Consider the following 15,795-nt stretch of genomic DNA (forward strand, 5'->3'; position numbering starts at 1 on the left):
AAAACTGCAGAGAAAATGGGACTCCTAACAACCATGTGAGACCTGATAGACACTAAAACCAGCCTCATCAGATAAACAGCACTTAAAGCTTTCATCTTTGAGAGAGAGGGGAAAAAAAATCAAGCTCCATGGGTGTTTCTGTCCATCCTTCCACTCTGAGAAGACAACACTATGGGGGCTGTTTTACTAGTCTAAGACACATCAAATAAAGAAGCTGCTGGTGTTCTTAGAACAATGGACTTGCCTCCAAGAGTCCAGAACTAAACATGACTGAGTGTGTTTGGGATGGTTAGAAGCAGAGAACACACCCAGCTTTTAAGTCTGAACTTTGGAAGTATCCCTGCAGACTTCTTTGAAAACCTGAAAGCAAGTCTCCAGAAAAGAATGGAAGCTTTGAATAAGGCAGAACGTAGACGCTCTAAATCCTGGACAGAATTATACTCCGTTTTTGAGATTTTCTTTTTCCTGACACTGAAAATTGAATAACTTGTAGTGAATGACCAGTTTGACTGGAAATTAAATAAATGAAGGGTGATCATTTTCATACTGTACTGTGTACACACTGTTAGGTCAGCTGAAATAGAGGCTGATTATGTCTGAATATGTATTTTATTCTTTGTTATTATTCATTGCAAATAGACATTCAAAGTAAATTCTTGTCCAATTAATATTATTAAGTGCGGTCAAATCGGTTCCGTCTCCTGGTCACCATATGAGTAGTGTTTTTTCCCCAGAATATCCTCATGTCTGTTTTGGGCCTAACTTGTTCATAGTTACTCTAATTGTCTCCATCCATCTTGTTGCTGGCCATCTTCCCCTTTTACCTTCAGCTGTTCCAAGCATAATAGCTTTACCTAATGTATTGGTTCTTCCCTCATGTCCAAAATAAGAGCTTCAGTTTGGTTATCTGGGCTTTCACTGAGAGGTGAGACTGGATTTGATCAATAATACATTTTTTTCTTTGTTGTCAAAGGTGCTCTCAAAAGACTTCACCAAGACTGGAGTTCAAAGTCATCAGTATCGTTCCTGTCTCTCTTTTTTTTATTGTGCAGCTTTCACATCCATAAAGAACCACAATAAAACGTGGCCTGACAGGCCTGATCATTTTAGTTTGTAGAGACAATTCATTACATATGGGTTCCTAAGACTCTTTAGTTAGAAGGTGAGTAAGATTTAGAGAATCTCCGATCTAGCAATGCTGCTTTGAGTTGCTTGGAAACAGGAGGGCTGTGTATATATATATATATGAACCATATGTTCTTATTATTCTTGAGAAATCTGGTCATAGAGTGTGTTTGTACTTAAAAACATTCCACGTTTTTAAAGCTGTTGGCTAAATTGCAGCTGATCACAATACTTTTGCATCTACTGTTTCACGTAAGCCCTGATATCAGAACATGCAGACATCCGAAATGATTAATCTATGTCCAGTAACAGTTCATTTAAAGTGGAATTTTAGTGATTTTTCATTGTTTCTGAGTAATTAAATGGCTAAGATGTACAACAAAGTTATTTTCAGTTTTGGTTTAGTGTGAAATTCCATTCTTTGTGTTCAGATTTGCTCACAGTGGTGATGATAGAAGTCAGACGTCTGAAGAGTTTAATGCTTCTAAAAGCTACATCACAGTAAACTATAGCATAAGGTGCTCATGAATTCACTGCCTGATGTCTGAGACTGTGTTGATAGTTAGGAGATGGTTTTGGCTTATAACATAATTTGAAAATACATTTGTTTATTTTGAGGCCAAACAGAATAAATTTTTTGTTTACATTTATCATGAGCCCTGGTTTCCATCACCTCCACTGTTCTCTACAGTGAACCATTTCACCTCAAATCACTCTCAATGACTTTGTTTACATCTCAACTACTGAATTATCCAGTAGTTTGGAAAAATCTGTGAAATTCCACTTTAATCAAGTGTAAAAATGAAAGATGCTTAGAGGGTAGTCTTATGCATTTTATTAAACGCCATATTAAATATGGATATTCCACTTAATTCTGAGCCAGCCAAGTGTAGTGGTAAATAAGAACGTCAGTGAATTTGTTGAAAATCAAATATCTGCTTTGGAAAAAAAAAGTGCCCCTGTAGTGTGGAGCTTTTTTATGAATACTGTGAAAATAAATCAACATATAAAAATTTAAAGTCAGTAGTAACCATCTGTTAGCCTTTTTTTAGTGGAGTTATGTAAAACACATTCATGGTACAACAATTGTATAAGCTATTACATAGTTCATTTTTGAGAAGCCACACTTTCTTTTAAAGTAGCTGCAATATGACAAATTCAACCTGAAACAGAATACTGATGTGTACAGAATCATATCCCAACATGCACTGAAACCCATGCCTGGGTTTTTCTGTTCTGCCATTTTTCCCTTACTGGCGCATTGGAAAGTTAAACGTGTCCCTTTAGGACGCACAGAAAGAGTTTAAATAGGTGCCAACAACCGCAGACATCTGCTGACATGTTCCACCTACCAGTAAGCAACTGACTCATTTCTGAGAGCCAGTGAAAGTCTTCTGTCATAATGCGATTAGTACATTTGACAGTGATCTCAATGCAGAATATTATACATTATGAATCGTTTGGAAGAACCTAAATGACAGAGTAAAATGAGCATACTTAATAGGCTGTTACTTAATCCTTTGAGGCTTCAAAACGACACTGGAATAAGACCTAACACAAGAGAACGCTGCTGGAGGGATTTTCCGTGGGTTGAGGAGGTTGTTCTCGAGACGTAGGGCTACAATGTGTGAATCCTCCTCGTTCTGCAGGTCACAGATATCGTCCTCTCCGATGTGCCTGTTGGGTGAAACGTTTGAAATGCTCATAATCTTTCAGAGATTTTTGTAGAGCAAAAATTGCTTTAGATTCCCAGATTAATGGATTAATGAAAACATTATTATTTGAAAATGAAAACAAGTATTTGTTTGCTGCAGTTGTAATAGATCCCTGTTACAGTGTAGGCAAGTGTGTCTTGGGTGGGCCAAGCCTGCAGCATGTGAACCCATCCATTCTAGATTTAACTTTTAGCTAGCATATTTAGGCACTAGCATAACATCACTGTCCAAAGACGACCATGTATCTTAATTTTTGTCGATTTTTATTTTTCTACATTATTTCAACACACCAGCGGTCCATTATGGTGGGTGAAAATTTCATGATGATTGGACCAATTGAAAAGCTCCAAAATCACTTGGAATAAAACCTCTTTACATTAACTTACATTAAAAGGTACATGTGTTTGTGCCGTCTCATGTAAACTTACTATTTTGGAGATGCTTGTTTTTCTTTGGACAGCAATTATATTTTATAATGTCTCAGACCATCCAGTTGCAGCCATCTAGTCGAACCATAATTCTGTGCCTTCAGTATATTGTATTATATCCACCAACTTACTGTTGATAATATAGATTTTCACACCTTTTTTTTTTTTTAGCTAAAGTTGGCACCAGATGGCTTTTGTGATCTGCTCTCCAGTTTGAGCACCATGGGGCCTCCTGCTTGTCCGTTTGCTTTCCTACTTTTCAGAAAGCCTCACTTGCATGCCAGACTCAGCCACCTGATGCTTGCATGGCCTCCAATGAGAACTATTTTGTTTTAGACTGTGTGTTTACATGCCTCATAAAGGGATTTCTGCAGTTGTATGTTTATTCAAATGGGATTTTTTTAAAACTCTAGGTCATGAAAATGTGTAGATATGTATTTTTCACCTGGGAAAAAATTTAAGGTACAGAATTGGACCTTAAAACCACTGTTGTTCCTTTGAGGGAACATTTATATGGTTTGTACCTTGATTAATGAAAAATGTACCTGCACAGAACCTTAATTTCTAACAGCATGTGAATGGATGTGTTATGTTTAGGACAGGGGTCGGCAACCCAAATATTCAGAAGAGCCATTTTGTCTTTTCAACAAAAATTAAATCACTATGGAAGACACAACATCTTATGTCCATTTTACCATCTTGGCTGTAAACATGTAACTACTGCTGTATTTAAGGTGGAACTGGATAATTCAAATGAGAAGCTGACTTCAGCTTTGTGAATTTTTAGTGTTTACCAGTTTCTCGTTGCAGATTAAGCGTATCAGGAAATTATTATTGCAAAGGCTGATTTAAAAAAAAAAAAATTTAACCCAAAAAAAAAAAATCTAATACTGCTGTGGATAACAGGGCAGTAAAAGAGCCACATATTACTGACCCTTGGTTTAAGATGATATAAAGTTCTTTGCAGATTTATTTTGGCAATGCAAGGTAATCATAGTACAGTTATAGTGGGCCCATGAACTTTAACTTTAGTGTGCCTTGTTATAGAAGAAATGACAAAAATGAATCACACCTTATGTTGTTGTTGTTTAGTCTGAGGAAATGTAGTGATGTCATCTCACTAACACCAGAAGGGACACTGGTCAGTTGGTTGTGGTCTAGACAAAGCTCTGTCATGGTTTTCAGCGATCCAAAGAAAGACTCTGGTTCCACACCATCACCATCCAGCTTGTTGTACGATAGGTACAGGTACTCCAGACCAGGCTCCAAATGTGCAAATACGTATCCTGGGATGCGTTCAATCCGATTGCCCACCAGTCCCAGGTGAACCAAAGACTTTGGCAGGAACGATGGAACCAAGTGGAGTTTGTTGTATGACAGATCGATCGATTCCAGGTTCCTTTTAGGACATTCACAAAAGAGGTGTTGTTTATTCATGTTGTATACATTAAATTGGAAATATCTATATTTCCCAGAAAAAAAACATAAGGAATTAGCATATTTCAAGAGCACATACCTGTGATCAATCCAGGCTAAAGGTGCAATGCGTGATTCATCTATTTTATTGTGTCGCAGCACAACGACATTTAGGGTTTTAGTTTCATTGAAAGCTCCTTCAGATATTTCCTCAATTAAATTATGTTCAAGATGCAACTCCTGAAAAACAAAGTGTAGAATCATTTGTCTTGTGTGGAATAATAACACTGAACATTTTAACAAGGCAGTTATATTAGTTGTGGTGGTCCCAAAGGCTAGTGATGTATCTAGTCATTGTGCTACGGATATGACTTAGGTAAACCATAAATTACTGTGTTAGTTTTAAACCATTTTACAGGTAAACCAGTGCTGGTTTGTAAATGATATTTTAAACATATATTAAGGTCAAAAATGCATTTGTATTTGTTTCTTATTTATCTTTAAATATCCTTATATGTAAGAGAGAACTCTGCATAGTTGGCTCTGATTTTGTAGATAATCTGCCTTCATGGCACAAATACCTGCAAATATGGTGGTAGACCTTGAGGAATAGTGCGGAAGAAGTTTCTGCCCATCCGTAGATAGGTGAGCTCTTTCGTTGGCCTGAAGGCTTGAGCATTTACATTTTCTTCATTCAATGAATTTGCTTCCATTTCCAAGGTAACCAAACTGCTTAGACCTGCCAGAAATTGTGCCAGTGTGTTTTAAAAAGTGTTTTGTAACTTTGGAGAACACAGTGGCCTAGAGACAGTACTATATAAAAGACAGATACCCCCTTTAGTTTACTTATTTCTAGTCAAAACTGACATTAAATGCAAATTATTCATTTTCAGGAGAATATTTCTGAGTATATTAGACACAAGATAATGCAATTGCGTAAGGAAGAGGAAAGTCGAATGAAAATAAGTAAACTGTAAAATAAACTGATTAAAAGCTACAGAGAAGATGGGACTCCTAACAACCACCTGGTAGACACCAAAACTGTCCCCATTAGATAAACAGCACTTAAAGCTTTCATCTTTGAGAGAGAGGAGAAAATCAAGCTGCTTCAGATCTGAAAACATCCACAGGTGTTTCTGTCCATCCTTCCACTGTGAGAACACATCTCAGCGCTATGGGTCTGAAAGGATGTGTAGCTGTTCGAGAAGCCTCAGTGAGAAATTAGATCATATTTCCTCAAGACAGATTGTGTGGTACAGATAACTTACCTTCAAGGTCCTTTTCATCAATCCCTTGTAGGTTGTTCTCATTGATCTTCAGTTCTTGTAGAGTAGGTGGAAGCCCTTGAGGAATTTCTTTCAGCAAATTTCCATCCAGGTATAGCCGGGTTAGGAATTTAAGGCTCTGTAAACAAAAAAAAAAAACAAGTTCATACTTTAACATCTTTAAATTTAAATTACTTTTACTACAATTTAACTGTTTACACACCACCCTTCGTCATAATAAACATATTCTATAACTATTAAAACAGCTAATTGTTATCAGACCCAGTGATAAATCTTATTAGTTTTATCAGAACCACCCAGCACTAATTTATTTAGCAGACTACAGAGCACAAGTGAAGGTAAAGAAAGAGCTGAACAGCACGGCGTCTCTAATATTTCTCTTGTTCGTGTGCCATGGAATTCTGTTTTTATTTGAAATGGCTGTGAAAGGCCTCAGCCCTTATGTAAACTGTTGTCAGTACTGATCTGTCTCAAGTCATGCTTAAGGAAATATGTTTTGATAGGTTTGGAAATGTGGTGGTGTCATTTGTGATTATGGCCGTATTCATTGTTTTATTATTAGGCCTAATGTATGTATATATACTACACTTTTAAAATGGTCCTTACTTTAAATGCTTGAGGGTCAATTCCTGACGACAAGATCTTATTTTTTCCCAGATCTATCCATTCCAAATTTGGTACGCCATTGAACGCACCCCCTGGAATGGTAGTGATCGCATTACCTGTGGATTTACAAAATAAAAGCACTTGTTAAATACTGCAAATGCATTGATTTTGATGTGCTATTACAATCTTTGATGTAAATTCTTTGTGTATCATGCTAAAACCAGATCAAGAACAGAGATATTTTGTTCTTCTAAGACTGAAGTGTCTCTAACATTAATAGAATAGTTCTATAGGTTAATTATTATGGAAGCACATTTATTTGTCGATCCTATTCCAAATGTATCATTTTACGTAATGCTGACTGCTTAAATTGCTATTATGATGTTGTTTTAAGGATTGGTGGTATGGCAAAAATGTAGGTTATTCCCAAAAATATATTGTTATTCCCAACAGTAACGTGAAGCATTAGGCAGCTACACCATTAGGCAGCTACACCATTTGGTGATCTTTTTTAATCCTTTTAATATATACATCTGTTTCTCTGCATACTTTCTTAGCCCCCTTTTACCCTGTTCTTCAGTGGTCAGGATCCCCATGGACCCTAACAGAGCAGGTACTATTTGGTTGGTGGAAATGAAATTTACATACAATGTAAAGGACAACAGTCATTTTCAAATTATGTAAAAAACAACAAAAATGGAGATCAGGTTTTATTACGACCACAGCAAGTTTTTGTTCAACTGTTCAGGACCCCCATGGACCCACACAGAGCAGGTACTATTTGGGTGGTGGATCATTCTCAGCACTGCAGTAACACTGAGGTGGTGGTGGTGTTAGTGTGTGTTGTGCTGGTCTGAGTGAATCAGACACAGCAGTGCTGCTAGAGTTTACACTGTGTCCACTCACTGTCCACTTTATTAGACACTCCTACCTTGTTGTTCCACCTTGTAGATGTCAAAGGATCAGAGATGTCAAAAGAAGTCAAAGACGATAGCTCATCTGCTGCTGCACAGTTTGTGTTGGTCATCCTCTAGTCTAGATGCTGCCCACAGGACGCTGTTGGCTGGATATTTTTGGTTGGTAGACTATTCTCAGTCCAGCAGTGACACTGAGGTGTTAAAAACTGCAGCAGCACTGCTGTGTCTGATCCACTCTAACCAGCACAACACACACCAACACACCACCACCACGTCAATGTTACTGCAGTGCTGAGAATGATCCACCACCCAAATAGTACCTGCTTGGAGAGGGTCCATGGGGGTCCTGAACACTGAAGAACAATTGAAGAACAACTCGCTGTGGTCGTAATAATACATTGTATTTTACATTGTATGCAAATTTTATGATGAATGGACCAAAAGTAATTACCCAAATGATTTGAGTAAAAGTCTGTTTCCATTGAATTACATTCAAAGTAAAGAGGTCATTTCCTACTCCTGTAAAGTTACCATTTGGAGAGACAAGGTTTTCTTTTCCGATAAAACCTGACTAGTTAGATAGATAAATTATGTTACGATGTTACCCTCCTGAGCTCCAGGGAGATAATACTGTGATGTAATATGATAATGATATCATATCATCATTATGTAATAGTTATTTACTGTCAGGCAGATCTATGACTTGGTTTGTCCTGTGTTCGGTTGTGTTGACTTTCTTACCCTCCAGACTGAGAGACTTGAGCTCAGGGATGGAAAGAGCAGGAATGCTAGTAAGTTTGGCATTCTCACAGGAGACAATGACATCAGAGATTGTGCAGCCTTTAGGGAGTGAGTAGGTAATCCTCCGAGACTCCTCATCCTTCTCCTTCTCCTTCTTCTTTCCTTCCTCCCCTTCTTCCTCATCCTCCTCCCCCTCCTCATCCTCCTGACTGTTCTCAGGAGGCGGGGCTGACAGTGGTGGAAGGCTTGCAGGGGTTGGCTCATGTGATGGCATTTGGAAAACATCACCTCTCAACCAGATCTCTTCTTCCTCTTCTTCATCATCATTCACTCTCAGTCCATGCTGGACTCTCTCTGCCGCTTCCTCAAAAACCCTCAGCATCTCCCTCTGTTCCATGTCCAGCTTCCTCATCCTCTCCTCCTCAAACCGTCGGTGTTCGTCCATCCTCCTCCTCTTCTCCTCTGCTGCATCCTTTTCCTCCTTTGCTTGCTGTTCTTCCTCCAGCTCTTTCCTCAGTCTTTCCTCTTCTTTCTTTTGCTTCTTTCTCCTTTTGTGTTCTGCATCTTTCTTACGATGGCGCTCCTCTTCTTCCTTGTACTTATCCCCTCTTGGACCTTCGTCACTGTGTGCATGGACTTGTGGAGCTGTACCGTAATCCGGATCGTTAGGAACGGGAGAATCACCAGAGTTTTCAGGAACGTCATGAACTGCGATTTTGGCAGAAACACATGTAGAGTGATCAGAGGAATGTGTAATAAAAGAGGAAGAAAGTACAAAACAGACAGAGAACATTAGAAGCAAATCTTGAACTGAACAGTAGCTCCGTAGTAGACGTTAACATGAAAAACATGAACTGTGTAAAACAATCAGTCACATGTTGACCTATCAGTCGGTTTGATGCAGTTGCATAAAAAGTGTTTAGCTGGAATTTACCTGAGTCAATGCAGACTGGACAGCATTCCCCAATGGGTTTAAATTTGAGTTGGCAGTGTAGCAGAGGGCATTGTATTTCATCACACACCACTTCTCCACTGGAGCATAGGCAGGTGACACAGGGCTTTGGTGACCACACAGTTTTATCGAACATAGTGATGCCCCGAAACACACACTGTCCTGTGTTCCCTGAAAAATACAGCTCAGATAAATGCACAAAAAACCTGAATTCCTAAAAAGTCGAGATGGTATGTGAAAGGGAAATAAAAAAGCAGTAATATGAAAATCCACTTTGTCATTAAACCAATAGTGCAATAACAAGATGTATGTTTTGATGTATGTTTGTTTTCCACTTCAGTGTTTTTTGTAAATATATGCTTATTCTGACATTAATGCCTGCAACAAGTTCCAAAAAAGTTGGGACAGGGAAACTTGAAGAAAAGGAACATTGGGACATGTCCAGAAACATCTGAAAAATCTGATGTTGCTTGGGTAGAAAAGGAGCATCCAGGAAAGGCCTAGACCTTTAGGAGCGAGGTGGGTCGAGGCTTCTGCCAGCAAATCATTTAATGGTTTAAAAATATTGGGCCTCATTAAATTTGTTCTTGAGTAAGGTCCTAAGAAAAGGTCCACATCAGATTCATGATGTGTTCTTAAACCACAGAATTGTTCACTCTGTTTTTGTTATTTTGTGTGTAGATTCTGTTTTTACCTACAAAGAAATCCCAAAACCTTTAATGGCAGAATCTTTGTGAAAACTCTGTAAGTGGATTTTAAGAAGAAATTTCTTCTTAAGAACCATTGGTGAATGAGACCCAGTTTTCCTCAATGAGTGAATACATTTTTTTCTGTGTTTCACCATCTTTAGAATACAATATCATTAAAAGACTCCAGTGAAATCTTTGTGTGGAAAGGGCAAGACTGAAAACACAACTGGATGCCGGACCTTTGTTCCTTCAGCCAGCTCTGCATTGAAACCTAACATGTTTCTGTGATATCTATCATCAGATAGCCTTGAATACTTTGAAAAAACATTGTTGATAAACACATGCTTGTTGCTGCATCCATAAAAAATAAGACTACTGATGCACAGTAGAAACATGTATTGTGGTCTGTGTGAAGGTTTGTAGGATAAAAGACTTAATAATAAGTTTAATTTAGGATTAACTGTTGACTTGATTTCTGTTTTTATTAGCATTTCACATACTTAACTTTTTTGAAATTGAGGTTTATATTAAATTGCATACTTCATTCTTACAAAGAATATTGTGAGACCAGCTATTTCATATTGTGGTGTGATGTTGGTATGACCAGAATTGCAGTGTCACCCTTTGGCTGCCCAACTAAGACATGTAGCCAATAATCATGTGGCCAGTGTGACTTACCACCATGGGCAGTATGGTCATGTAAACCAATAGATGGTTTCAGAAAGTTTGCTTTAAGGAAACACCACTAGTCCTTAAGAGTGGGAAGTATAACCCAAGTCTAACCCTGAGAAAGTTGGAAGCAAATTAGGTTTTTGCGCAGGTCTTAAAACATTGAGAAATTGATCTTTGTAAACTCAGTGGTGGACAGTAACTAAGTAAATGTAACTTGTTACTGTACTTAAGTAGTTTTTTTCGTGTATCTGTACTTTATTTACGCGTTTCCATTCTGGGTGACTTTTTACTTTCGCTCCACTACATTTCAAAGTCAAGTATCTTACTTTTTACTCTGCTTCATTATTCAAAATCTGCCATTGATTTTGGTTTTTGTGTGTATAAAAACATAATATGTCAAAACAAAAGAAGCGCAAAGCAAGAACACCAATCAGGGCACAGTAGTCACTTTGTTCTGAGCTTGTTTTGACCTGTTGGTCATACCGACCCAGGGCAGCACTCGGTTCAACATCAGTGCAGCAGCGTAAAGATAGATATGTCTATCTAAATGATGGAACTAACCTAACTTTTTGTAAATAGACCACAATATAGATATATGTACACATATGCAGTCGTGACTTTCCTTTTTTCTGAATTTATACAAACACGATTTCATTTTATAGTAAATTAGTTTTGGTTAGTTTATGTTTATGAACAGAGACCTACAGATCAACATAGGAAAACGTATTTGTGATCCTGTGTTGAAAGCAATTTTTTATTCAACTTGTAACTAAGTTAGAAAGTAATCTTAAACTGAAACTTTGCTTGTTTGTAAAAAGTGATTTCAGAGCCACTCTGTTCTCCCTGATGGAAACTGTTTGCCTTTTGTTTTGTGTCTCACAATCACATCATTTTAATAGACGTCAGTGTCAGACTAATTAATGACGTTCTGTTAAAAGACTGGTTTACCAAGAGACACTGGAGTATTTTCCCCTAAAATGAGTTCATGAAGCGAGTCTTGTTATAAAAATGATAACAGGACATTAGAGTCATAATTTAATCTTTTAGTACTTTTACTTTCGATACTTAAGTACATTTGGAGGCAAATACTTTTGTACTTTTACTCAAGTTGAGGTCTAGAGTAAGGACTTTTACTGGAGTAATATTTTACCTTGGGTATCTCTACTTTAACCTAAGTACATGATTTGTGTACTTCGTCCACCACTGTGTAAACTAGACCTGTTGTTCCTTTCACATACAGTACTGTGCAAAAGTCTTAGGCACCTAAGGGCATTGTTTAAAACTGTATCTTGGAAAAAAGCACCAGCACACCTTATTTAATTTAATGACGTATTGAAAAGCAAAGATATTGGATGATCATTATAAATAATGCCAGCTTGCCACAAGAAAAGGTTTCCAAGTGGTTAAATGAACACATTATGTGACATACATTAGATGCTATTTATATCAATATTATTTATTATTTATTCTAAAAAAGTGCAAAAACAATGCTTACTTCCCAATAAAAAGGCCTTTTTCAGAGCATCAGCACCACTTTTGTTCAGTACTGTATAAGACTTTCATTATCTATTATTCTATATTCAAAATGCCATAACCATACAATCATATCACTTGTAGTAGTATTATTATAAACATAATATCACAGTTGTTTTATTAAATCAGTTATATCTTGGAGAAATTCCTTCACCTGTAATGAGATTTTAAGTGCAGCCATCTTTAGTTACTGTTATGATCATTGTTGACTGATCTCAGCAGAACATTTCAGTGATTTCCTCACTGAACTGATTTGCTTTCAAATGTCCAAGTGTGAAAAAGAAAAAAGTATTGTTCATTTAAAAAAAAAAATTTTTTTCTCCTTGTAAGAAACATCTTGTGTGCTTTTCCCATCACAAGTTTTCTGTACATAGAAATATTGTGACACAATACTGAACCCTGTGATGGTACTCCTAAATATACACTCACCTGGAATAACATTGTAGTTGGGCTTTGGCTCCTGCACACTTTTATAAGACTCAATGAAAAGCGGTGCTCCATTATATCCACTGTGTATTGGCTCCTTGCCTTTGCGCACCACTTTCTTCCCCCTCCTTCTTCTTCCTCGAGCCAGGGGACGGTTCTGGTCTTTGGCAACACTGAAGCTGAGGCAGCAGAAAAACGACACAACGAGTAGAAGCCATAGTCTCATGGCGGAAGTCTGTAGAATAAAACAAAGAGGTATCTTAGCCTTCATTGTGCCTAATATACCCCTTTTAATACATAGTTCCCATGCGCGTTTCCATAATAACAAGTCTAACAGCAAATGGCAAGTTTCAGCTTTGGAGTGGTCTTTCTTTACCAATTCAGACTCCAGCTTTGGGACAGTCACTGGAGTCAGACTGGATGACTATGGTACCCCTCATCAGCTCATAGTAAAATGGTAAAGTTAGAGTAAAGCTATTATTTAGATGAGTTGTAGGTACCAATTACTACTTTTTAAGTATTATGTTTAGTGTTAACAGTCATAACACATTTTTTACCCTGATAATCCCTAAAAAGCTCATGATTAAGAGTTTTGGCAGTATCAATTTTCCGGTTTTGGGATAGCTGTGCATGTATTATTTCATGTTCATTTCAGTGCACAGTTAAAGTCAGCTTTGTCACAAAATACACTTCCTCCAAGACACAGTGCTTCATTTAACACAGGACAGCTGCAGACAACAGTAAATACAGACAGTCAATTGAAAGAGAAGATAAGAATAGATGTGTGTGTATACTGAACACTGAACAATACCCAATGTTATATATATATATGCTCGAACGTAATCTATAACAAATTGCTAAGAACTTTCCTCGAATTGTAATGGGATTACTTGTTACTGGAATAAATAACTGGAATAAAACTAGAAAACTCAAACAACTAGAAAGTACAAGAAAAAAATTCAATAGTCCCTTCACTACTTTATTTAGAAAGAAATACCCAATCACAGTAAACTTCATTTAAAAGATCTGTCCCTGCCTTTACTCTGAACACGGCCTCTTACGCTGGTGAAAATGAATGACTGGTGCCGTTTGAAAAAGGAGAAACTAATCAGTAGAAGCAGTTCAAAAACAGCTGCCTTGAATCTTTAGAATGAAAAAAGAAAAAATGTTGAAGAATATAATGTTAGTCTTGGTGAGCTGTTCCTGAATGTAGATCGAGCCTAGTCTGTTTATGTGAGGTTGGGGAACTCTCTTCTTTGGTGCAGCGATCTTCATCCATCAGTTTAGCCATTAGCTTGCATCATCAGTTCATCCATTAGTTTGACTAGCTATTAGGCTACTGATAGTTATGTTGTGCTGCTCATATTCAATTGATGACAAGAACTAAGAATTTAACTGCAATTCATTGCTACTTCATTACAGGATAGAGTAATAACATGACTTTGCATTTTATAGCATGACTTTGTACCACATTACCAAATATTGCATTGCCAAATATGTATATATTTTTAATAGTTCTCCAAAGATGTTGTGAGTCTTCATCATGGTGTACAACACAGAAATGAGGAAATGTCAACTTCTGTAGTTTGCCTGCCTTTCTTTTTTTGGCCTGAAAACACTTTTTGTACCAAAACAAATAATGGAAAATCTTAAAGCCAAGCACGAAAAGAATGTTGCATTACGAAGGTCTTGCAGTAGGCAGGACATCAGTACATCAGACTTTTCTCCAAATATTAAAACTGCAAATACCAACTGCAAAATGACCCTAAATTAATAACAAAAGCTATTTTGGTTGTGAGAATGATGAAAAGCAGCAAGCAGGGCATGGTTGACTTGCGCAGGGGGCAGGAAGTGCAAACATGCATGGGGATGTGTCAGCACAGTGGACTCAAGCCTCAGGCAAAGCGTCATGTGGTGAGCATTAAATCAGAGTTTGGGTCTGTGGCTAAGGAAAAGAAGAAAACAGAAAAATGGGAAGGCAAAAAATGGGGGAAACCAAGGAAAGCATTTTAATTATAAAGCTCGGTAGGATGACAGGGCTCAGATGGAAAGAATCCCCGAATGAGCTAAGAGGGAGCAGAGCAAAAATACCCAGCCATGAGTGAAGACATCCTGATGTGGACATTCAGTTCTACTCAGTAATGCAGGAGTGAAACTCATCTACAATACAACAAGGTTTCGCATTTCTACCACTGTATGGAAAATAAATCTGTTATCAAACGCCTCAGTGAGCCCAGAGGAAAAAAAACATTGCGGCTTCCTAAAGAGCTGAAACTAAACTTGGTCTCAGTCCAAAAGCTAAGCATTAACTGCTGTTTATTACAATATAGACAGTTAAGGCACACAGCCTTTTTATTTACGTGTTTTAGAAGACCAAATGCACCCATGCTATTGAAAGAACATGCACATTGTGAAGTAAGAAAAAAAGTGCAGTTTCATTAGAAAGTGAAGTCTTTTACAGCACAGTGAAGGACGAGAGCTTAGAGAGAACAGAAAAGAGTAAGAGTCATTTACATTACCAGTGGTTTGCAGGCAGTTTTGTGAGGCCAAATATTTCCACACTTTTCCCAGGCCACGAGAGGTTTGCCAGCAGCGCTAGGACAGTGCTGCGCCTACTCTGCTCTGAACTGATAAATGTTTAAAACAGACAGGGCTGCGCTCGCAGGAGAAGCCAGGGCTTGCTTAGGCAACAGCTTCTTCAGTTCAGTATCTCAGCATTACAGTCAGAGGATCGGGACCAAAATGTGTCCTTTTTTTTTGTATTTTGGTTTTTTCCCTTTTGGAGAGAGGTTGGTGATTTTCTCTGCCGTAATTACTAGGCAATGGGGGTGTGCTTGACAAAAGAGGTACTGTAAGCCTTGTCATTAACCTGTGTGTTAAAACATCCTTTTAGTGCATGTAAAATGTACAGGTTCAGCATTTGTTCAGGCCCAGAGGCGTATAAGCTGAATGGATGCAATCTGTTGCTGAATTTTCGGTCTGCAACAAAAGAACCTTCTTGCCCAATGATGCTTTTGGCCAGCCCCATCTCTTGTTTCATTGGTGGGTGCAAGCAAAAGCAGGCAGTCCCCAGTTTCAAAAGGACAGTGGGTTCATTTCTGGTCCATAAATGCTACTTTGTGTCATTGCTGTAGATAACTTGCACACAGTTTGAATGGTTTTGACCTTTATAATACACTGCCATACAGATAATGTTCCTCCAAAATGACAAAAGTTGTATTATTTCCTTGCATTCTTTTATATAATGGTTTAAATGCTTCATAAGTCTTTATTCGTGGACTACCTACAT

General features: G+C 37.8%; 2 protein-coding genes across 3 annotated transcripts in view; one reads left to right on the forward strand and one right to left on the reverse strand.

Moving 5' to 3' along the window:
- Positions 1 to 15,795, forward strand: part of LOC108431559 (centromere protein P) — a 103,353-nt gene that overhangs the window by 74,768 nt on the left and 12,790 nt on the right. The gene's annotated exons all lie outside the window — the stretch shown is intronic.
- ecm2 (extracellular matrix protein 2, female organ and adipocyte specific) lies at positions 1,946 to 15,379 on the reverse strand. The gene is made up of 10 exons (XM_017704798.2): positions 15,026 to 15,379; positions 12,510 to 12,741; positions 9,169 to 9,357; positions 8,235 to 8,942; positions 6,577 to 6,692; positions 5,953 to 6,088; positions 5,266 to 5,423; positions 4,785 to 4,924; positions 4,341 to 4,667; positions 1,946 to 2,802 (listed from the first exon to the last, which is right to left on the reverse strand). The coding sequence occupies exons 2-10, from the start codon at positions 12,730 to 12,732 to the stop codon at positions 2,634 to 2,636; spliced, it is 2,166 nt and encodes a 721-aa protein (XP_017560287.1). The 5' UTR covers positions 12,733 to 12,741; positions 15,026 to 15,379; the 3' UTR covers positions 1,946 to 2,633.

The sequence above is a fragment of the Pygocentrus nattereri genome, chromosome 21 (assembly GCF_015220715.1).
Source record: "Pygocentrus nattereri isolate fPygNat1 chromosome 21, fPygNat1.pri, whole genome shotgun sequence".
In the NCBI taxonomy this organism is placed as follows: Eukaryota; Metazoa; Chordata; class Actinopteri; order Characiformes; family Serrasalmidae; genus Pygocentrus; species Pygocentrus nattereri.